Raw genomic sequence first — 25,456 nt, forward strand, 5'->3', positions numbered from 1 at the left:
TGACATGGACGCCGAATAGTCGGCGACATGTCTCCGAATTGTCCCCGAATTGTCTTGAGCATTCGCCGACATGTCGCCGAATGGTCACGAACTGTAAGAATCTTGGTCATATCGGCGAACCGGTCTCCGATTTTTTTCACGAACTGATTCGGCGACAAGTTCGTGGCCAAAATACGGCAGTGTATTTGGGTCTTGACCGCTGGGCGCGGGCGGGGCCATGCTCCCCGCCCCCCTGCTGGCTCCTCCCGGAGTCTTCCAGAGACCCATAGACCCCGGGGGAAGCTTCCAGCACAACACTATCCCGGCCCCCTCTTAATTGTGATCAACCCGATCACACACTTTTTAAACTGTATACAAACATATAAGAGAATTAATCAACGGCGCCAGGGGCGACCTGACGTCACAGGATGGCGCCTACGACGTTTTTTTAATATAGCACGGGGCAGCACTTGCGACCATAGTAGAGGAGTAAGGCCCAAATGGTGAGATACGACCGCTTGAACATACGGCGCCAGGGGGGAAATATAGGCAGTGTTACGAACAGGATAAGCTTGGGAGGGACAGTGGATCGAAGTATTAAGTATGTTCAAAAGGGAAGGAAATGATTTGGTGAGAAGGGTGGGAGAGGTTCGAGATGATATAGAGAAGAAAGTATAGGTGGGGTGAAAGATAATTTGCTGAATGAACTGAGAGCAACAGAGGAATGAGACAAAGGAGAGTATATATAAAGCAAAGAATGAGAGAGCTGTATACAAGAGAGTGGAAGAGACAAATGAATGAGAAATCAAGCCTTAAGATATATAGAAAATGGAGACAAGAGATGAGAGGGCGAGAGGAGATATATACTGAAAGACAGGAACAGACACCAGCAAGAGGAAACCAGTGCGACATGTGTGGAGCTGAAAAAGAAGATCTGAGGCACTTCCTGCTCTGGCACCGTGCCCGGCCCATGCAGAGGAAAGGAAGAAATGTGAAAGGCTGCATGCAACAACCATATACGTAGAAGAGGACGACACCATTGGAGAATTTTTATTTGAAAATGACCACACCGAAGAAACAAAAGCAACAGTACATAAGTTTTGGACAATAAAAGAAAAAAAGAACGAAAGAAAAAGAGGAAAATAAGACACATCCAGGAGTGCCGTTACAAAGGCAAAATTCCCGACCGACGACGACGACTACTCCTCTCCTGCCATAAGTTCCATTCTCCCTCCAAGGGTTTGACGTTGCAGCTGTGAGAAGAGTCGGGCGGTGCTGCTGATTCTGTCAAATTTTGTCAAGTGGTGTATTCATAAACATCCATCCATCACTGTGCCTGGTACAAAGGGAATGGACGGCAGCGGCTTCGGTGAGCACAGTAGCTGTATATGGTTATACTTTAAGGAATATGGGTATACGCAAGATTTGCTAGGGTGGGTATTTCAGCCATAACCCTCTCCCCTATAATATTCATATTTATATAATAAAATATCTGTCGCACTCCAGTGTTTAACACTATTTTTCCTAACAAACTGACCAGGGGGACTTGGCCCCCCTTCGACCCCTCAGTGTAATCTAACTTAATTGGGAAGTCTTCACTATGGCCTCTGAAATAGGCTATACTGACCTGTGGGTCTCGAATTAATGATGTCACAAGGGTGGGCTGATCTTCAGGTTTTTCAGTGCATTGAAATGTTGTGCTCTTTCCCAATATTAGCAAACTACCATATTGTATTTAGAAAAACTGAGCATACTATTGCTGCATATCATGCGGATAACTTAATGGTAAAACTACAGAACAACCACTACTCCCCCTCCACCACTCCAGCCCCCCATACCCCCCAACACAAGCCTGGGGACCTGTGGGGAACTGGGGTTTTGGAGGGGAAGGCAAAATCACTGAAAAATGGGCTTCCAAAATTTCCCTAAAAAAAATACCTGCCCTGACCTCTCCAAATACTTGAAATTTCCATGGGATTTCACAACCAAGGCAACATATAGTGCCTGTGTATCAGTGCATGAACATCCAGTCATCAATATTTGTGAAGTTAGCCAGCAGTGTCTCCAAAATAAGCAAGTATTGGTAAAGATTCATTTTAGTACCATTTAGTATCATTCATTACCTACCTTATGAAACATCACTAGCTCTTCATACATCTTTTCTACAAACGTTCAACAATCATGGAAACACTTTCAAAATCCAATTCAAGGACTATTTTTTGCTGAAAATATGGGATAATATTCACGAAAGCGCATCCTCCTCTGGTGGAGGCCATGGCGACTGTGCAAAATAGCTCGCAGAGAGTTTAGGGTGGGGGAGCATATTTAAACTACTCTAACCAAACTTTACGACCTGCTAATGGGGGGGCTTCGCCCTCCTCGACTCCCCTTTCTAACTAGGGGGGCACAGCCCCCTCCTAGACACCCCCCCACATATATTTGAGGTCATCCTCAGACTCTATTTAGCGTTAGTTAGGCCACACTTAGATTATGCTGTCCAGTTTTGGTGCCCACACTACAGAATGGACATCAACTTGCTAGAATCAGTTCAGAGGAGGATGACCATGATGATTCAGGGGCTGAGGAACCTCCCATATCAAAATAGGCTGAAACATCTAAACTTACATTCACTAGAAAGACAAAGAGTGCGGGGAGATCTGATAGTAGTATTCAAATGGGTCGTGTTACAATAAAGGCGATATAAGTAAAGTACTGAGAATTAGCCAGCAGGATAGAACACGCAGTAATGGATTTAAATTAGAAAAGTATAGATTTAGGAGAGATATAGGCAAGCATTGGTTTAGTAATATGGTGGTGGGGGAATGGAATAGACTCAGCAATCACATAGTTAGTGCAGGGATGATAGCTTGTTTTAAAAGTAGACTGGATAGCTACATGGACGAGGATGACAGGTGGCAGTGAGGTGTGGGTGCAGTAAGGAGACAGGGTACTGGAGCGTACGCCCGCACCAAAGGTAAACGAGGATCAAGCCTCTACCTGTAACCCCTGAAACTACACCTCACCCATCGTGAGTAGTGGGGGGGATTCTGGAGCTGCCCTGTGAAGGCCACTCGGCCTCTTGCAGTTTCCCTATGTTCTTATATATGCGACTTATTTCTGCGGGGAGGTATTTCTCGCAGCACCGGCTGCACCGCCGCCAGAGGAGGCTGCGCTTTCGTGAATATTATCCCTTATTTTCCAGATGTGGGTGCAGTACTGAAAACTCGGTAGTGCAGTTGCGGTAGTGTGGTACTTTTTCCGGAGTAGTGTGGTTGCAGTAGTGCGGTCCCATTTTTTTTTTTCCCCAGTGCGGTACGCGGTGTGCGGTACTGCGGAAGCAGTAGTCACTAGTCAATATAAAAAAATACTTCAGTGGCTATCCTGGCTATCCATTGACTAACTAATAACTTGTGAGATACAAAAAAAAATAAAGGAGGTAGGGGAAGGGAGAGAAGGAGGTAAAGGAGGAGGAAGGGATGGGACAGGTTGGGGAGTAGAGGACGGGAAGGGGAGGAGGGGGAGTGAAGGAAATGCAACTTTTCGAGGGAGGAGGGAGGGGACAGGGAAGGGGGAGGAGGAGATCAGCGTCATGTGAGAGATGAGGAAGTGGGGGGTGGGAAGGAAGGAAGGAAGGAAGGGTGGTGTGAGCTGCAGTAGCACTAGCCAGGGATATGGGGTAGTGAAGGGGAAGGGGAGGAATTCTCCAGCGTTTGAACGAAAACAAAAGATTACTAATATAGGAAAGTCATGACGGGAAGAGTGAAACATTATTCAAACTGTCCAACATATTTAGACAAAACACATCAACTGCAACTAGTAACAGCGACTCCCGTAGGAAAGCTGTAAGCCCTGGCATCTCACGGTCTCAGGCCTCAGTGAAGAAACCACGTGGAAATTTCAACGAGGAGATAATTATAATAATGATAATAATAATAATAATAAGAAATTATTATTATTATTATTATTATTATTATTATTATTATTATTATTATAATCAAACTATTGATCTTGGCTACATTGAAGAGAGAGAGAGAGAGAGAGAGAGAGAGAGAGAGAGAGAGAGAGAGAGAGAGAGAGAGAGAATGATAAAATAGAGAAGTTACAATGAAATTAAAAAAATAGATATAGTATGTACTATGGTCTATGTTATGCATCAAAGAAAAAATTGTACGGGACATGAGATTGAGTGGCGATCATGTTAGTGCACTGCCATTGACAGTCATCGTGACATCGTCTGAGCCAGTCATGGTGCGCCGTCTTGGGTTGAGTGACGAACAGCTTTACTCTGGGAAAGGCTACAACACCTGCATCTCTACTCACTACAGCAGTGCTAAGACAGGTACACCATCATGTACGTGTGGAAAACTCTTGAGAAGCTGGTACCGAATGTCGGCCTCCAGGAGCACCACCACTTAAAGCACGGCAGGCTGTGCTACAAACTGATCGAATGTTTTAAAATACTTAATGGTTTCACGAATGTAGACAGAACAAAATTGTTTATGATCGATGACACTTTGCGAAAGAGGAACAATGGCATAAAACTCAAATGTAGACAAGTAAATTCAGACTGCACCAAATTTTTCTTCACCAACGCTAGAAAAGAATGGAATAAGCTCCCACCTTCAGTGGTCCAGTGTAACATGATTGACTCCTTCAAAAACAAGCTCGACCGTCACTTCCTTCAACTTAATATTAACTAGAGTAGAAATGCAACGTTTTGGAGCCTTCTGTAGAATCACTTAGGTTTGAGAACAGACCACCTAGTCTGGACCATGGGGTCTGTGTGGTCTGATTTTCTATGTAAATCTTTGTAAATCAAGAGGACTGAAGGTGTGTCCTCAAGAGTGAAAACCATCTTGCACAAGTTGAGTCACAGCACAACAGCATCACCCACACTGGAGCACGCCTGTTCAATGCAGTGCCTCCCAGCATAAGAAACCTGACTGCAGTAACACCCGACACCTTCAAGTACCACCTGGACAAGTGGCTGTCAATAGTACTTGACCAGCCACCAACGCCAGGTTATCCCAGTGGCAACGGGAATAGTCTCCAAGGCACAAGAGGAGAGGAGCCAGTGGGAAGCAGTGGAGGTCCACCTCAGCTGTGTCCGTAGTTGACGAGATTCAACAAAGTACACAAAGTAAAGCTACAGTCACACTGACTTTACGACCTGCTAATGACCACCTGCGACTGCAAAATGCTGTGATTCACACCCACCGCTCCCTGACCACGTTGGTGGCAAAGTAGTCGTGCGACCGAATGGCTACCGATGGTCATTTAGTGTCGGTCCAGTGGGTGGCTGGACGGTGACCATGGTAAGAATCACACCTTGACCTCACACCAGGAGTCAGGCCAAGACGCCCACCATACGGCGACCGGTGACCGACAGGCAAGGACCAGTACGCGTCCTGTCGCAATGAGGACAGTGACCTCCCTTAACGACCTGCAGCTGACGTGTTACAGTAATAGTATCACCCGGCCCCCTATGTGCCGCAGACACGCAAAAAATGCTCTAAACAATCTTCGTTTAACCGGTTATTGGTATGTATGTTACATTATATTCGTTCTAATGCATTTCCATCACCCTGGGCAGAGCAGATGAAATTAACAATTCTTTTTGAAATGGATAAAAGCCAATAGCTTTACAGACTCTCATTGTTACTGCTGTGCACATCATGTCCTGCAGTGATTTATTTTGGTTAGGCAGAGGTGACCCATACACATTTGCCCGTGTGTTTGACCTGTGGAGCAGGTTGAGTTGGGACGGAGCTTGGACGAGCTGAGGGGCGTGGAACGTCACTGCTCAGGAATGTACCTCATTTCCGGGCAAGGGTGGTTTGACCTACCACCAGTCACCGCACAACTCGCCATGTGGTGGAAGGCCGGACGTTGACCACGGCCAATGACAGATGAAAAGTGGATGGCAAACATCAGTGACCTCCTACTATCTGGCGGCAACTAGACGGCGTCCGCTTGCCATCCGGTCGCCGTTCAACAGTTAATGGTCACCTGTCGGCCACCGGTGGCAGTCCGTTTGCCGTCCAGACGCAGTCCATTCGGCCACCAGACGGCAACCTTTTTTATGACCGGCAGCGACCTGAGAGGTTGGCTGGAGGTTGTAGAGCATGACCTAAAACCTCCATCGGTCGCAGGGCAGATGGAGACACATGACGATCGCATGCACGACCATGTGAGACCTTCCGCAACCTGCAGGTCGCTGGAGGTCGTCGGTAGGTCGTAGAGCCAGTGTGACTGGGCCTTAAAGTAAACTACAGAACAACTACTTCTTCTCCACCACTCCAGCCCCCCCTACCCCCCAACACAAGCCTGGGGAATGGGGGGGTTGGGGGGAAGGCATAATCACTGAAAAATGGGCTTCCAGAACTGCCCTAAAATAAGGAAAATTCCCTGGTCTCGAAAGTAAGGAAAGTCCCTAACGTATACTCTTGTAATCTATTATAACAACCGCTGTAGCTGGTCTGTTGACGAGTGTTGGGCATGTAACCCCCCCCCCCACCGCTGCCCAAATCCGTCGCCTGCTGCGTAATTTTCGACAGCCCACACCTCATATCGAATATATTTAAACTACCCCAACTAAACTTTACATAATCTAACCTCTTACGAGGAGGCTTCGCCCCCCTCGACCCCCCTCCTAACCAAGGGGGGCTGTGCCCCCCCTGGACCCCCACATTATAACCTCCTAGGGAAAAAGACCCTAGAAGTAGAGCAACTCTACGAAAATGTCATGTCAAATTTATTTAAACTACCCCAACCGAACCTTACCTAATCTAACCTCTAATGTTTTTTTTTGCCCCCCTTGACCCTTCTCCTGACCAAAGGGGGCTATGTCCCCCCTGGACCCCCTCCACATTATAACCTCCTAGGGAAAAAGACCCTAGAAGTAGAGCAACTCTAGGGAAATGTCATGTCGAATATATTTAAACTACCCCAACCGAACTTTACATAACCTAACCTCTAACAAGGGGGCTTTGCCCCCCTTGACCCCCCTCCTAACCAGGGGGGCTGCCCCTCCCCTGGAACCCCCCCACACATTATAACCTCCTAGGGAAAAAGACCCTAGAAGTAGAGCAACTCTGGAAATGTCAAGTTTCATATATAATGGACGAAAATAATCATGCAATACTCACCGAGAGGGGAGGTGGGATCCAACAATCAACAATTACATATGGTACAGTACTGATGGTTGACCCGTCCACTTCTGCCAAGTTGATGCTAGATCATTGTTACCGAATTACTTTGGGGTACAATATAAAACAGATTTATGGCCGCTGTCATCCAGCCCTGCAGTTTTACCGTATTCTTGAACACACACTGGCTCCAGTAACACTTCTTCTTTTTCTTTGACCGGCTGTTCCGTTTCTGACAGCACCATAATTTCCTATTTAAGTCTAGCATAGCCGGTCGTTCACACTCATCACAGTTCTTAGCTTCCAAAATAAGTTTATGGCACATGCAGATATCGAATAAATCCTTTGGATTACCAGAATATTTCTTGTAAAAGTCCAAAATACCCAAGTCACAATCCACACAGGCTGCCATCACAGGTGAGACTGATGCTTGCATGGCAAGTTGAGTGCCCACAGGCCGGCGGATTGATACATGATGGCAGGGTATAGTTAATTTAAATATATTAAACCGATGCGAATGGTTATTATTGATAGCCAGACTATAGAGAACGAGCTAACGGATGTGTAACGTTATCTCATGAGAATCATAGGGATAATACATTTGCAGACATTTCTAACACATGAACTACATGCTACGGCATCATATCAAGGTGTTAAGAGGCTCAGTCAGATGAAGAGGACTGTGCCAAACAGATAAACATTGGACTTAGAAAATCTCAAGGCATCCCCACATATTTAAGCCGTTGATGCTGTAAATTGGTATGAATTTGTAACTAAAACCTTAACGAATGTGAAGCAAATGAAGTATCCTATGCACTCTGCATGCTATTTTTTCGGTATATTAGAAGCAGTAGTTAGCTAGATTAACCATATAAATTGCAGTAAGACTACACTTATAGATGAATGAAGGAAAATATAATATAAATTTTTTTTTTCTTCGATTTGTTGTAACATACAGGTTTGCTTGCATTGAATTTTCAGTCAATGTTTCAAAATTGGCCCACTTCCGATTCTTTTGGTATGTAACGTGTACCGATTAGGAAAAAAGTAAGTGGTCAGAATTGCCAAGAATATAAAACTACTGCAAACTGACACCTTGATGGATAAGCACGCCTTGGCCTCTGAACCATCTCTTGGAGGCTGTGCGCTCACCCGTCACAGCGTCGGTTTGTAGTAGTTTTATTTTCTTGGCAATTTTGACTACTTGCTAATTTCCTTAAAATCTGCCTACTCTTGTGATGTCATCAACTTGACAGCCTCACCCCCCTTTTGACCACCCTAGTTAAGTTCAATTTAAGGTTGTGAGTTTTGCCTTTGTGACCACTCCATGATGTTGTCTTTTAATGTTTTAGACTCTTGATTTCCTCCTTTTCTCTCCTTCTCTTTTCATCTAAAATTTATGTAATGTTCATTTTGCTTCTTTGTTGTATTTATTTTCAAATAGGTATTCTCTGATAATGTCTTCTTTTATATATGGTTGCTGCAGCCTTACACTTCTTTTTCTATCTTTCTTCTGTTTTGGTAGAGTCTAGGTTGACAGGTGTTCATCAGGACAGCATGTGGGTGCCCTTTGGTCACACGGCAATGACTGAAAATTGCCATCTTTTAGTGGAGGGTGGAACTGGCCACTCAACAACAGCCTCCTCATTAGTTGCCTAACAGCTTTATATCCAACCCAAAGGCCCTCCTCATATCAGATTACAGCTAATTCCTATGCAAACATGATTTTTTTGTGGTAGTGGGGGGGAATCCAGTCACATAATTCAGCATTTTGACCAAGACGGTAAAGCCTCCACTCAGTTTGGCTGAGGCTCAGATGGGACCTCATTTGTTTAGTTCATTTTATTACAACTCAAGTGGGGAGCTCCACACACTCACCTGGTTTACTCACCATGTTGGCCCATCCATTCTCTATATCATGAGAAGGAAATATAGTAGAAAAAGTTGGGTGGGCCAAAAAACTGCTGGCGAACCAGCCCTTAACCCTTACAGTCCTGCTGACTTCTATAGCCGTCACCGCATTTGTACGCCGAGGGCCCGCTGACGTTTATAGCCGACACCAAGTTCCTCACTTCACCATGGCCAAGCCATTCACTTTATGAACTTCAGGTCTTTTGCATATTCAAGAGGAGGGATTGGTGAGTCTATTGCTGTAATGTTCTACCAGATGGGTGCATTTACAGCTTCACAATTAGGAACTAAAAATGAACAATTTGGGGCAAAAATGAGAAATAGTAACTCATCCACTCTTCCGTGCCGCGGTGACAGTCACAGAACCTTCTTGTCAGTAGTCAGGAAAGTTTGTCATGTATGACTGCTGCCGCTCCACTCTCTCCGCCCAAGAGGCTTTGAATATGCTTCTGGACTCTGATTGTGAGTTCGGTGAGTCTGACTCATCTGGGGATGAGTATGAGCCAACTCAGGATGAACTGGCTGAGGTTGAAACCCCCATCATACCCTTGGTGACTAGGGCAGCCACTCATGGTGATACCAGTGGCTTTGTGAAATTACCGTCATCACGCCACGCTACGGAAGAGTATGGTGTCCACAGACGATGGGTAAGTGGAGGAGGAAATAGCCAAAATGCAATCTCTGCTGTGTAGCCCCTTGTTTTGAGGTGTACCACACCCAAGTGCAGTTCTAAATGAGCGAAAAAGGACACTAACTAGGCTACATCAAAAACGTTTTGTGTTTCTTACACATTATTACCAAGACAATAATGAGTGACAGTAAGATCAACAGACACAACAATAAAAGTGAATGTATGGTATAAATTTACCCTCAGAAATAGTATATATTTAGTTATTATAAATTTTATTCAGTTGTGCATGTATGTAGTCAAAGAGACAATCATACTGCTTACAAACATCACTAAAGCAAGAACTATACAGCGTCAACGTGGCATGCGAGAAGAGGGAGGTTGGCGGCCGGGCAGGAGGACGCACCATAGCGCACTCCATAAGCAGTGTACAGCTTTCTTGGACAGAGTGGAATCTAAAGACTGTAGCATTAATGTCTCCCTTCCCCTCCCCTTCCCTTTCTCTTGGCCATAAACCGCAGTATTAAACATCCCCGCATAGCTGGGCTTATTTCATACTACCCCAAGAGGGACCGGACAGGGTCGAAAAAGTGTTGACTCCACAGGGTGAGAAGCAGGACATACTGAGCTTCCCCTTTGTATATTTCACAAATAAATGCATTGTTTTATTTGTTTTTATAGAAGGAAATGTATTTAAAATTATCAGATTACTTTTATGACTAATATTATATCGCAGTCTTTGCTTAGTGAACCCCTTCGACACGAGGGCGCATATACTGCGTCCTTGCTCGCTTTGGCCAATATATGAGTTTTTTATCTCTATATTTATGCTTACATCTCAAAATTATCAATTAATTTATGTTTCTTTATGTGCACCATTTAATTCTGCATGTTTTCATTTATAATACATGATGATTGTGTTGAGTTTATGGCTGAAAACTTGTTATATTCAATTGCGACATTTGAAATTTGGCGCGCGTGGCGATCCCGGATACAGCGCGGGGCACTATTTTGGCCCGGCCGTAGTGAAGGGGTCAAGTGACTATATTTTTTTAGTTTTTAAAGACGTTGGTGTTCTCCTTTGATTGTTAATATACGATAGTGCTGCGGTCTACAAGAGTCAGCCAGTGTTGGGCCTCCTCGCATCTTTTCACCTTAAAATCTACAAAGGTAAGCATTAAAATGAATACAATATTCCTCTTACAACCTTTTTGTAAGGTTTAATTCTTAATAATGGGAATACCAAACACAGCTTTTTAAATTAGTGCAGCCTCACTGCAGCCAAACCACATGCAGTCTGTGCTGAAAAATTAAGTGCCTTGATGGTTACTAGTTTTAGAATGAAGCTATAACACCGTTGAGGGGAAAATAAGACAGTATTTAAGGATACCCAGCCATAAAAAGTCAGGATAAAACTATAACTTATATGTTTCGGGCATTTTGAATGACTGGGCTACTATGCATAACACGACTGTGGTTTGATCTTGTCATTTACCACTTCTCCACAGGCTACTCAGTCTGAGAATAGTGTGAAAACAATAGTGCTTACTTGTGCAAACAATTTTTATGTTTCACTATTCATTACTGGGGAAAAGAATTGTGTTACTCCTTAAGGTTGGAATAGATTAAAGTTAGGTTAAAAATAGAAGATATATGTTCCCTGGAAATTAATAGCAGATTCATTGAAGCCTATCATAAAACAAATGGTTTGGTCCAAGTTTTTGGAAACAGGCAACTCTGAAATTGTACCCAATTATCCTTTCACTGAACTGCTTATGTAAGCATAACATTAAAAAAAGGAACTGATTTCAATACACTGAACAAATAATAGTGGCTTGTCCTGGAGGTTTTTAACAAATTATGTTTTCTGTCGCTAAGTCCACCCTCAGTAATCCCCGGTAATTCTTTACCTTAGCTTCACACCCCTTCTCGGCCTCACTTTTCCCAACTGCACCTTGGGGACCTTTCAGTAGGGCAGGGTTTTGGGTGGGTCCCCAAGTTTGCCAGGTCACCAAGCTTGCTGTTGGGAGAGGGTGGGTGATGAAGGATTCCCTATTTCCCTCTTTGCAATTATATTACCCTTGAATAGATACCACAGTTAGTCAATGAGATTTAGAGGCACTGACTGGTGAATAGGCTACCATCTATGCTCAGTTTTCCCCCACTGTCATTTTAGAAAGTTGTCATATAATTTAAGAAGCAAAATATTCTTTTTGTGTGCAATATGCTGTGAAGCTGACTATATCTACCAATCTTTTTAAGTGTATTTTTTTTTTTCAGAGCAATAAAAATGTTCAACCCTTGGCAGCAGTGGGAGGAGTTTGCTGCTGGTCAGAGAGCCTTAGCAGCCCTAGGGCGGAAAACACTGCGACGGGAGCGCCGAGTTGTGCCAGACCGGATGAACCCATTCACAGCAATGAGTGACAGGGAATTTACTGAGCAATTCCGCTTGAAGAAAGAATCTGTCAATGACATCATTCTCAAGATTGGAGATTGCCTTCCACAGTCTACTGATAGAAGAGGTAAGCAGTTATATCAAATTGTAAACTCTTCCCTTCAAATAGTATCTTTCCATAATGAAAATGCAAAATTTAGCAATTGATATTTTGTACTGATGATATTTGGGGATGTACAGGAAAATCCAAAGAGCACACTCTAATGGACATGTTTCCGGTCAACATATTTATTTCAAATTCTGTCTGTATGGATAAAATAGGCCCTAAATTCAGCTATGGTACTATTTTTTCTTCATGTAAAATAGAAAATGTGGTATTAAATATGGATTAAAGTTGAGGAAAAATCACGTGACCTGGAAATGGGTGCTGATTGGTCGTGACGTCATGAGGCAGTCGGCAGGCCGCCAACTTTGTGTTACTCCGAGACTTCGTGTTGTGGTGTATGTTTCTAGTGGCTAGCAATGCCTGGAGACGTAACCCGCAGTCGTTGATGATTCGTACCAATGTGCATGAGTATATATATACGGACAGAAGTACTCCACGTAAGATATTTCTGTCTGTGCTAGTGAATCCTGCAGTAATTTTCTTTAGTTTCCCCTCGGACTAACTTTTCATCATGAACTCAACTGCAACTAACTGCATTCGTTTTCTTCTTATTCATCTTCAGGTGTTTATTCTCTCTCTCTGACGTTCCAGAGCCATTGTTTTCTCTAGGTTAGGCTAGGTAAGTTTCCATAATACTAATATAAATTCAACCTTGATTTTTCTCTTTAGTTCCCCCCTCAGACTAACTTTTAATCGTGAACTCGACTATTTTCTGCAGAGCAGAGGCGAATCGGTTGATTTCACTCCGACCATAAATTCCCCCAGGGAGGATTCCCCTTCTGGCTGCTGACTTGAGAGGTGTCCTGATAACTCCTCAAACCTCCTCCTTATCAATTTCTGCAACATTCGTGGTCTTAGTTCTAATTTCCATTCTGTGGAACACCATCTCTCCTCCTCTAAACCTCACCTTCTCTTCCTCACCGAAACACAGGTTTCTGAGGCTACTGACAGCAATCTCTACTCTGTTCCATCCAACTAACTCTATCCTAAATTTCAATCCAAAGCTGGATGTTGCGCCTGCGTGTGCAACGACATCATTTGCTCTTGTGCCCACGACCTTGACTCTTATGAATTTTCCACCATCTGGCTAAGACTTCATTGTCATTCTATTACTAAATACATTTGTGCTCTTTATCTCTCACCAAACTCTACTAACTATGTAAAATTCTTTGACTATTTGAACTCTAAAGTGGAGCACATCTTGACTCACTCTCCCTTCGCTGAAATCTCCATCTTGGGAGATTTCAATGTTCACCACCAGCGTTGGCTTACATCTTCTTTCACTGACCAGCCTGGTGAACAAGCCTACAACTTTGCTCTCCTCAATGATCTAGAGCAGTTGGTTCAGCACCCTACACGTATTCCTGACCGTTTTGGATACAGGCCCAACATTCTAGACCTTTTCCTTACCTCTAACCCTTCTGCTTACTCTGTCAAACTGTTCTCTCCGTTGGGCTCCTCCGATCACAACCTTATTTCTGTATCCTGTCCTATTGCTCCTGTACATCCTCTGGACCCACTGAAGAGGTGATGCTTCTGGCATTTTGCTTCAGCTCACTGGGACGACCTGAGGATGTACTTTTCCAATTTCCCAAGGAATGATTACTGCTTCCAGGAGAGAGACCCTCTGTGTATGTCCAGCGCATCACAGAGGTGATTGTCTCTGGAATGGAGGCATATATTCCACGTTCTTTCTCTACTCCTCATGCAAAAAAGCCTTGGTTTAATCATGCTTGTTTTCGTGCTATTAAAGATAGAGAGGCAGCTCGCAAAAGGTTCCAGAGCCTTCGCACTCCTACTAACCATGAACTTTACATTTCAGCCCGGAATTGTGCCAGATCTATTCTTTGACTTACCAAAACCTCTTTCATCAATAGAAAATGTCAACACCTTGCTTCTTCTAATTCTTCCTGTGACTTCTGGCTCCTAGCCAAAAATATCTCCACCAATTTCACTTCTTCCTCTTTCCCTCCTCTCCTTAACCCTGACGGCAGCACTGCCGTCTCATCTATCTCTAAGGCTGAACTCTTATCTCAAACTTTCTGTAAGAACTCCACCTTGGACGATTCTGGGCATATTCCTCCTACTCATCCCCCCTCTGACTCCTTTATGCCTGTTATTAAGATTCTTAAGAATGATGTTTTCTCTGCCCTCCCTGGCCTCAACTCTCCGAAGGCTTATGGACCTGATGGAGTGCCTCCTATTGTCCTTAAAATCTGTGCTACCGTGCTTACACCCTGCCTGGTCAAACTCTTTCGTCTCTGCCTATCAACATCTACTTTTCCTTCCTGCTGGAAGTATGCCTTTGTACAGCCTGTGCCTAAGAAGGGTGACCGCTCCAATCCCTCAAACTACCGCCCTATAGCTTTACTTTCCTGTCTATCTGAAGCTTTTTGAATCAATCCTTAACCGGAAGACTCAAAACCACCTTTCCACTTCTAACCTTCTATCTGATTGCCAGTATGGGTTCCGCAAGGGGCGTTCTACTGGCGATCTTCTTGCTCTCTTAACTGACTCTTGGTCATCCTCTCTTAGCCATTTCGGTGAAACTTTCTCAGTTGCGCTAGACATATTGAAAGCCTTCGATAGAGTCTGTCACAAGTCTTTGCTTTCTAAACTGCCCTCTTGGATTTTATCCCTCTCTTTGTTCCTTTATCTCCAGTTTCCTTTCCGGCCGTTCTATCTCTGCAGTGGTAGACGGTCACTGTTCTTCCCCTAAACCTATCAACGGTGGTGTTCCACAGGGCTCTGTCCTATCACCCACTATCTTTCTGTTATTCATCAATGATCTTCTTTCCGTAACAAACTGTCCTGTCCACTCATATGCCGACGACTCCACTCTGCATTATTCAACTTCTTTCAATAGAAGGCCATTCCAACAGGAAGTACACGACTCCAGACTGGAGGCTGCAGAACGCTTAACCTCAGACCTTGCTATCATTTCCGATTGGGGTAGAAGGAACCTTGTGTCCTTCAATGCCTCAAAAATTCAATTTCTCCACCAATCAACTCGACACAATCTTCCAAACACCTATCCTCTATTCTTTGACAACACTCAGCTGTCATCTTCTTCAACACTAAATATCCTCGGTCTATCCTTAACTCAATATCTTAACTGGAAGCTTCATATCTCCTCTCACTAAATCAGCTTCCTCGAGGTTGGGCGTTCTGTATCGTCTCCGCCAGTTTTTCTCCCCCGCACAGTTGCTATCCATATACAGGGGCCTTGTCTGCCCTTGTATGGAGTATGCATCTCACGTGTGGGGAGGCTCCACTCACACAGCTCTTCTGGACAGGGTGGAGTCTAAGGCTCTTCGTCTCATTAGCTCTCCTCTTCCTACTGATAGTCTTCTACCTCTTAAATTCTGTCGCGATGTTGCCTCTCTTTCTATCTTCTATCACTATTTTCACGCTGACTGCTCTTCTGAACTTGCAAACTGCATGCCTCTCCCCCTCCCACAGCCCGCTGCACACGACTTTCTACTCATGCTCATCCCTATACTGTCCAAACCCCTTATGCAAGAGTTAACCAGCATCTTCACTCTTTCATCCCTCACGCTGGTAAACTCTGGAACAATCTTCCTTCATCTGTATTTCCTCCTGCCTACAACTTGAACTCTTTCAAGAGGAGGGTATCAGGACACCTCTCCTCCCGAAATTGACCTCTCTTTTGGCCACCTTTTATGATTCTTTTTTTAGGAGCAGTGAATAGCGGGCTTTTTTTTTTTTTTTTTCCTTTTTTTGTACCTTTGAGTTGTCTCCTTTGTTGTGAAAAAAAAAAAAATACATTTTCAAAATTTATCAAAATTCAAAATCATCATCATCATTTCGTTTAAAGTCCGTTTTCACTCTTCCTGAATGGTTGGACGCTTTATGGCTCTCCTCCATTTTACTCTGTCCTCTGCCTGATGCTCATCCAATCCCATCAATGCCAAGTCTTCCTGTATACACCTTCTCCACATTTGCCTAGGTCTACCAACTGGTAGACTGTATCCTGTATCCTCCCATGCTCTCTTTACATGTCCAAACCATCAGAGTCTTTCCCTTCTGAGCACAGTTTCCAGGTCCTCTACTCCACATCTGTTAGCTACACCTGCACTGGACACCCTGTCTTGCCACCTGATCCCCGCCATATACCTCAGCATTCTGCGATCACTTGCTCTCAATACCTCCATCAATTTTCTAGTCAAAACTCAAAATGGCAAACCAAATACAGTCGGCGCCTCTCAATGTGACCGCGAGCAAAACAACGTGCGCATAATAACTTCTACTCATGAAAATGGAATGAAATGAAATGATACTTGTTCTGAATACTTATTAACTAACCTCCTGTTTACTGATGGGGTAGCCTTTCTGTTTTTGCACCTCCATCAAATGACTGGGGAGAGAGTCTGCAAGCTTCTTCACTGTTTCTTGTGACACTGCTCCACGCCTGACAAAGTGCACACTCTAAGGCTTGCTTCACACGAGTCTTTTTCCTGTGCGGTAGTATGGCCGCGTGGGTGGGTGTCTAGGAGGCATGTCTTCACACAAGCATTTTTTTCTCACGCGGTTTGTCTGCAGCAGTCCACGGAATACTTGTCTGTTTGTCGGCGTTTGCTCGAGTTGGAGGACGTAAAGGAAAGAGTGATCTATGTGTATTAAAGGCTGAACTCTTCGCTCAAACTTTCTGTAAAAACTCCACTCTGGATGATTCAGGGCATATTCCTCCAACTCATCCCCCCTCTGACTCTTTTAGGCTTGTTATTAAGATTCTTAAGAATGATGTTTTCTATGCCTTCTCTTGCCTCAATCCTCAGAAGACTTATGGGCCTGATGGAGTGCCTCCTGTTATCCTTAAAACTGTGCTTCCGTGCTAACACCCTGCCTTGTCAAACTCCTTTGTCTCTGCCTTTCAACATCTACCTTTCCTTCCCGCTGGAAGTACGCTTACATACAACCTGTGCCTAAGTAGGGTGACCGTTCCAATCCCTCTAACTACCATTCCATAGCTTTACTTTCCTGTCTTTGTAAAGATTTTGAATCTATCCTTAACCGAAAGATTCATAAGCATCTATCCACTTCTGACCTTCTATCTGAGTGCCAGTATGGGTTCCGCAAGGGACATTGTACTGGTGATCTTGCTCTCTTAACTGACTCCTTGTCATCCTCTCTTAGTCGTTTCGGTGAAACTTTCTCAGTTATGTTAAACATATTGAAAGCTTTTGATAGAGCCTGGCACAACTCTGATATCTAAACTACTCTCATACGGACTCTCATTCTCTCTATACCGTTATTTCCAGTGTCCTTTCCGGCCGTTCTATCTCTGCTGTGGTAGATGGTCACTGTTCTTCCCCTAAACCTATCAACGGTGGTGTTACGCAGGGCTCTGTCCTGTCTCCCACTCTTTCTGATATTTATCAGTGATCTTCTTTCCACAACAAACTGTCCTATCCACTTGCACACTGATGACTCTACATTATTCAACTTTTTTCAACAGAGGACCCCTCCAACAGGAATTACATGACTCTAGACTGGAGGGTGCAGAATGCTTAACCTCAGACCTTGCTACCATTTCTGATAGGGGCAGAAGGAACCTGGTGTCCTTCAATGCCTCAAAAACTCAATACGGTAAACCCTTGATATGACGGACCCCCTTATAATGGATTTCGGATATAACTGACAAGGTCAGACAGTCAGAAATTCACGGGGACTGACCGAGAATAGTTTTTTAACCAACCGCGCCCGGTATCTACAACAGCGTCTGCTAGCCACCTTGTCCTCCTCCCTTTATCTGGTGTCCCATCCTTTGGTTACCGTAGTCTTTTCAGTCCACCTGAAGAAATATTTTCCTCCTTGTGGTTTCTATTCAAATGAAGAATGTATTTATACCACAAGAAGTTGTGTTTGGTTAGTTTAAATTTATTTGGCACGTGGTGTGGGTTGGCGGAAATATGCAGCGCTTGATGGGACAGGGCGGCGGCGTGCATGGTCCATTTCGCGGGCTGATAATGCAAGTAATACCTTCTTGCAGAAATAATTTGCTCTGCTGCCCACCACACATGCGCACTGGGGAATACATAGCAGAAAAAACATTAATTTGCCTGGTTTTGTTCTAGTTTGTCCACTTATGATCTTTGTGAGCAGTGAGTGATATGTTAAACAGTAAGCAAATTGAACCACTCTCTGCGAGCTATTTTGCAGCTGTGGCTGGAGCTGGCTGCGGGTGTACAACAGGCATTTAAGTCAATGATTTGTGACAGAAACAGTTATCAGATTATTTCATAACACACCGAAAACTACCAAAAAAGAAACTGTTTCATCTGCCAGTTTGAGATGGGCTTACTCAAAGAATTTTACCCATAACCGTAACATTACGGTCCCCCGCAGGGCTCCACTGCCAACCTTGCAGCCTGAGTGCCTCGCAGTCCGTCGCCAAGTGTGCTGTGTGGCTATACAGACAACGTGCAAATTTCCATCGCTTATAACGGAGTTTCGGCATTAACGGACTTAGTTCCCCCCAATTAGTCCGTTATATCATGGGTCTACTGTATCTCCACCAATCAACTCGACACAATCTTCCAAACACCTATCCCCTATTCTTCAATAACATTCAACTGTCAACTTCTTCTCCTCTAAACATCTTCGGTCTATCCTTAACTCAAAATCTTAACTGGAAACTTCACATCTCATCTCTCACTAAATCAGCTTCCTCGAGGTTGGGCTTTTTGTATTGCCTCTGCCAGTTCTTTTCCCCTGTACAGTTGCTATCCATATAGTACAGTCGTCCCTCAAATAGTACAGGGGTTAGGGACCCAAGATCCCCGTACTACTCGAAAATCTGTATAAAATTAGTGCCCCCCTTAGAAACACTCCTGGGCTGTGTTTGAGAGAGGGAATCGGGACTCTCGGTACATCCTGAGTGCTCTTAAATGCGTGACGCAGCAGCACGAGTTGCCTACTCGGCACGTCCGCTCCGCTCCTGGCTTTGAGAGGTGAAACGCCTCTGTGCTGTGATGATGTCATCAGCAGATATGGCGGCCCAAACAAACACATAAGTGGTTCCATTGCATCAGGAAGATTAGCGTACCCCATTTTGCTGCGAGTGAGACGCCGTTACCATAGCAACGACGAGGCTTAGTAAAAGGACGGCCTTTGTCTTTACTCTTGGAGCATTGGCAGTTACTGCGGCAAGAATTTCTTTTACACTATGATAGATAGTACAGCGAACACTACTCTCATTCACGTGGTATGCTCTCCCTACCGCAATGTAACTCATCCCAAAACGTAACTTTTTAATCTGAATTCTTCTGCAAGGTGAACACCTTTCTCGGGCGCTTTGGAGTGCTTTCAGCAGGTGTTTTGGTCGAACAGTGTTGCCACTCACGCCATGGCTACTTGGTGCGACGAGTGGGAAATTTAAAAATCCTAAAAAAATTCTTACATGACAATCCGTATAAAACTGAAACCTTACTATAGGAAGTTGTACTATTTGAGGGACGACTGTACTAGGGCCTTAGCCGCTCTTGTATGGAGTATGCTTCTCACATGTGGGGGGCTCCACACACACACAGCTCTCTTAGACAGAGTGGAGTCTAAGGATATTTGTCTCATCAACTCCTCTCCTCTTACTGAGTCTTCTACCTCTTAAATTCCATCGCTGTGTTGGCTCTCTTCCTACCTTCTATCAATATTTTCACACTGACTGCTCTTCTGAACTTGCCAACTGCATGCCTCCCCTCCTCCCACAGCCCCGCTTCACATGACTTTCAACTCAAGCTCATCCCCATACTATCCAAATCCCTTATGCCTCCTGCCTACAGTTCCCTCGTGAGTTCCGCGCTCGCTTTGTTCTGAAGGTATAGCGCTAAACTTGAGGATTGCGAAACTTGAGGTATTGAAAACGCTGAAAAAGCGCTTATCTGTTCTGACCCATGGATTTTATTTATTTTTTTTTTTTCATACATTTGGGCTATTGCGCCAGTAGACTATCCATCTGGGCCTGATGGTCGACCCTGAGGGCGTCATGACGCAGGCAACTATTTATAGTGGCGCTTTTATAATTGGCTCATGCTGCCCCCCGCAGCTCACTTTTTTTCCTCCTTTACTCCCTTATTATCTCAGAATACGTACCTTGGAAAAAGGAAGAAAACAGGGAGAGAGAATGGGTCGTTTTAAAGCCACAGATGAAGCCTTACGATTGGCTGAGCTCTGAAAACACGCTTGTGATTCGATCGGAGTCCGATGACGTTTTTGCCAGTGCTCACCTGGTCAGCGGCCTCGCTGCCTTGGGGCAGTGTCACACTGGCCATTTTCCTCTAACCATTGTGGCTACTGGCAACGCCTGTGCGCCCATCCAGGAGCGAGTTGTTGGTTGTCCGTAGCCTGGTGTCACACCGGGCCTTTTTCTTCCCACCGTGTTAGAGGCAGCTTGGGCAACCGCCAAATCCAACTTTTCCGGGTGTGCGTCACACATGGCCAAGGTCGGTTGCCCGTATCCACATCCACAACATAAACAAAGCACTTGCCCTGTATTGACATGGCGTCGTCTGCTAAAGTAAGGGCTGCCGCGGCTTGTGCTGCCGTTACCCAAGTTGTGGAGACGGGACAGCGCGAGCATAGCTCTTTTCCCATATGTCACAACTAGGTAAATACACACACACACACACACACACATTAGGTAAATACACACACACACACACACACACACACACACACACACACACAAGATATGGAGATGGGACTATCAGAGCTTAGCTCGGGCCCTGTAGACTACAAATAGGTAAATAGGTAAGTACACACAAAGGGAAATGAGAAGGATGGGGGAAGGGAGGGGCAGAAGGGAGAGTCAGGTTATGTCTTGACCTGAGTCAGATCATATCCTGACCAAAGCCCTGATTTGGCTCTCCTTTCTCCCCCTCCCTCCCCATACCATTCTCATTCCCCTTCTGTGTGTGTGTGTGTGTGTGTGTGTGACAAGTCAGGACCTGACCTGACCTGAGTCAGGTCATGTTTTGGCCTAAGCCCTGATCTGATTCTCCTTTCTGCCCCATCCTCCCCACATCCTTCTCATTTCACCTTTGTGTGTGTGTGATAGGTATGGACCTGACCTGAGTCAGGTCATGTCTTGACCAAAGCCCTGACCTGACTCCTTTCTGACCCTCCCTCCCCACACCCTTCTCCTTTCTCCTTGTTTTCATCCTCTCTATCTCACCTTTCAAGAGAGGGGCTCATAACCAGAGTGAAGCTACACACCTCCTCTCAAGTCGGGGGCTCACGTGGTATTGAGGCCGCGTCGAGTTGAGCCAAACGTGACAGGGAGGAGGCGGCGGGAAGTTTAAATGCGGTTAACGTGTTAATAAGTCTCTCTCTCTCTCTCTCTTTTGCCATAGCCACAATGTTTGGAGGAAAACGTCCAGTGTGATACTACCTTCTAAGGTATCGTGCGTGACGCTGATGGTAAGTAGACGTGACCCATACATGTCAAAGCAACGCGAAACTCGGGGTGATAATGCGCGAAAGTCAGGATGGTAAGAATTTAGGACTAACCATGAAACTCGAAGATAGCGAAACTTGGATAACGTGAAACTCGAGAGGGTACTATACTCTTGCTGAGGGGGATATCCTGTATACATGCAAGTTGTTATAGTAGGATATCAATGTAGTATTATTATTATTTAATATCACCACGAATTAGGCATACAATTGTCAATGGAAAAAACCCATGACAGATAGATCACGCCACCTTATAGGAATGTCGTCCGTTAGTGTTTACCGTCTCAGTTTGTATACATCGCATTTCATAGTGTGTGGAGGTCTTGACGTACATGACCAATTGTAACAATTATTTTCGAACCTGTAACTCGTCACTCCTTCACGAGAGTCCGACTGACACACAACGACAGTCGCTCTCGCTGCGACACTCCTTGTACATATAGGCTACGAATATAATTCGCCTTAAGGAAGTTGAAGTCTTAATCAACGCCCTTTAAACGCCCCCCGGTAACCCGTTACAAAATTATATGGACAGCAATTGTATATCTAACATTTCTGTTCCCTTGTTCGTGACCAGCTTTCCTATTCCTTGAATTTCTTCATTTGACGGCCCTTGGTTGAGGATGTCTAGGCTCATCTTGACTAAAGCCATGGCTGTCTTGCAGTCATGTTGTAGCTTGTTTAATTGTAACTTCATAACATAGACAGACTCTGTGTAATGTTTTCTTTTTATTTCAGGTTGTCGTGTGCCACCGCACCTACAGGTCCTGCTGGCTCTGGCAGCTATGGCCAGTGGAAGTCATCAAGAAGTGATTGGGGACTATTTTGATGTATCTCAAACAACAGTAAGTCAGTGCCTGGCCAGAGTTGCCAGTGCCATAGCTGGTCTTATTCACCAGTACATAACGTTTCCTACTGGAAATATGTTGCACAAAGTTATCGAGGACTTTCGTGCAATTGCTGGGATGCCTGGTGTTGTAGGTTGCATTGACTGCACCCACTTTCAAATTATAAAACCACCTCGTAATGACTCAGAGATATTCAAGTGTAAGAAAGGGTACTTCTCATTAAACATTCAGGCCATTTGTGGACCTGACTTGTTGTTTTACAATATTGTTTCAAGGTGGCCTGGTAGTGTCGATGATGCAAGTATTTTTGAAAATAGTAGAATTCATGATGATTTACAAGATGGTATCCTGCCAGGCCATCTCTTGGGTGACAGTGGATATTCCAATAGACAATATCTTTTGACCCCATTGTTGTCCCCTAATGGCCCTCATGAGGAAAGGTACAATGCTAGTCATATCCAAACAAGAAACACAATTGACAGGGCATTTGGAGTCTTGAAGCGTCGCTTCGCGTACCTGGGGAAAAGCATAAGAACAAACTTGGAAACAACAAAGGCTATTATTGTTGCTTCAGCAATCTTACACAATATTGCTGTTAAGACAAGGCTTAATATGGAAGATGATATAAATGCTGTAAACGAAAACTTACAAAATAATGATCTAAATGTCATAGAAAACTTTGTTGAAGCAAGGTATGACAGTGATGAAGTACTGCAGGGTCGCCTTAAGCGGGAACAGATCATCAGGGAGCACTTTTGAGAGTCCTCAGTCTTGCTGCTATTGTAGACTGGTCATCCGTGCCAGAACTAAGGTCAAATATGAGCCTATGCAAGTTTGTAAATTAAAAGTATTCACAGCTGCTATTCAGTGGGGCCTCATAAAATGAACCTTTCCTTTATGGTCTAAAATAAAAAACAATTACAATGTGTTCTTTTTATTTTTTCTTACACATATTCCTCATGAGTAAAATTGGTAGATATTTCTGCCACATGCAATCTTCCTTGTTCTCTCCTGCTATCTTCAGCCTTTTGCAGTTGTTGTTTTAGTAAAACTGTTTTTAGGCGTTATGCCTCCTGCTGCAGTTTCAGCAACTTCACCTGCTCAGCTGTTCTTTCCCTCTTGCATTCCTACTGTGCCTTAAACAGCTTCACAGCCTTGATTGTTCTCTCCCTCTCTCCTTCCTGTTGCAGCTTCATTATCTTCAGCTGCTCTGTCAGCAAATCATTTTGAGCCTCTGTTACCAGCAGTGTTGCTGTCTGAGTTTCACAAAAGTTATGCCTTGTGAATGAACTCTGCCAAGATGTCAAGGATGTAGAAATAAACTTTGTACCAGTTTTAAATGTATTTTCTGACCTCAAAAGTTTGTCTGGAATTCTGGACATGTCTGGTGATAACGTTGTATTTGTAGCCTTGGTGATCAATGGTTAATGCAAATAGTCTGTGTGTGTGGCGGCAATATGTGTATGAGTAGCCCAACACAACATATTAATTACTGAGTATATACAAAAATCATGGAATGTAAGATCTTAAATACAGAATTTTGTTTCTTGACATTAAAAAAATAAAGGTTCTAGCTACAGGTATGATTTTTTTCTGGAAGTTTGAAAATTATATATAACTACTGCAGGCCACTTTCCTCTTCCCTGTTTCTTTCACTTGTAATTAAAACTACAGTAAACCCTCTGGTATCCGGGTTAATAGAGCCACGGGGGCACCCGGATATGGGAAAAACCCAGATATGGTGTAGGTTAAGTCTACGGACCCGAAAACCCAACTTCCGATCATGGCCTGCCATATAGGCAATGGCACAGTACTGCATAGGTGCTTCTGTCCATACTCATAAAATGGTACTTGCCATGGCTTTGTAGCAGTCACTCTGCACCAGGGAGTGAAATGCGTGCGATTGACGTGCTCCGGGTGCTGAGAAAAGGGTTCGAGCAGCGTCGTCACGGTTAGCACTTGCGGCAATCTCTCCCTGGCTTATCGCAGTCCTGCTGCATCTTGGGGGGATCTGTTACTTGGGATTCGGCAATTAGGCGCGACAGCTTCAGCTGCTAACCCATTGCTGGAGTGTCTTGCCCCGTGTTCACAGGCAGCAGCTAATGTTCCCCTGCCTGGCCCATGACAGGAGCGGGGCCTGGACCCAACCCAGAAAAGTCCAGGTATTTGTGGCAGCTTAACCGCCCAAGTCTGCACCATCGTGCTTACCACGTAGGCTTTCTAGCAGACCCAGCACTGGCACAAGAAACTTTTTACGGGTCCTGTTTTACAAAACTGGAAGGCCGACGCTCTGTGCTGTTCTTAGGTGTGCACCCGTGGCTTTATCGCTGCGTAGGTGCATTAAGCCGGTATTTCACGGGGATGCTTTTGGTGCAGCATGCCCCATCCGTGAACAAAAGCTCACGGAGTGGACTCATGCTCATGAACCAGAGGGGGTACTAGAATGGGTAGGCTGGAGCTATTTTCTGCTGCACAGGTAGCCCGCAGCGCGTCTCACTCTACCCTGGTTGGCTGGCTGGTTCAACTGCTCCTCCCACCTCAATGACGTCGCTCTCGCCTCGCCTCTCCTCTCCTCTCCTCTCCTCTCCAAAATATATCTGTCACCTACAGGCCTCCGGGGCAATCACTCGATGCTGATCTTGAAATGTACAGCGTCTTAAGGCAGTCACTTAACAACAGCGACTCACTGATATTAGGAGACTTCAACCTTCCCCATATCGACTGGGCGACACTGTCAGGTACAGAAGGTGAGTCACATAGAATGATCGAATTTTTAGAAGAAAATTATCTAAGCCAAATGGTTTCTGAACCAACTCGGCAAAATAACATACTCGACCTTGTTATAACGACCCAAGATAACCTAGTTAGTAATGTCACGGTAGGAGAACACCTCGGTTCCTGCGATCA

At 44.6% G+C, this 25,456-nt stretch overlaps 1 protein-coding gene across 3 annotated transcripts in view; it reads left to right on the forward strand.

The window, feature by feature from the left end:
* Positions 1-763: 763 nt before the first annotated feature.
* The window catches only part of LOC127003715 (steroid receptor RNA activator 1-like), a 167,452-nt gene continuing 142,759 nt past the window's right edge, over positions 764-25,456 (forward strand). The window contains exons 1-3 of one of the 3 annotated variants that reach the window (XM_050870658.1): positions 764-1,348; positions 11,947-12,188; positions 22,440-23,877. In XM_050870658.1, the coding sequence (XP_050726615.1) occupies positions 11,957-12,188; positions 22,440-23,308 (1,101 nt within the window). In that variant the 5' untranslated portion in view covers positions 764-1,348; positions 11,947-11,956 and the 3' untranslated portion in view covers positions 23,309-23,877. Of the gene's footprint in view, positions 1,349-11,946; positions 12,189-22,439; positions 23,878-25,456 lie in introns of those variants that run through there. The other 2 variants (XM_050870659.1, XR_007757362.1) reach the window with 2 other exon arrangements.

This window comes from Eriocheir sinensis, chromosome 26 (genome assembly GCF_024679095.1).
Source record: "Eriocheir sinensis breed Jianghai 21 chromosome 26, ASM2467909v1, whole genome shotgun sequence".
Taxonomy (NCBI): domain Eukaryota; kingdom Metazoa; phylum Arthropoda; class Malacostraca; order Decapoda; family Varunidae; genus Eriocheir; species Eriocheir sinensis.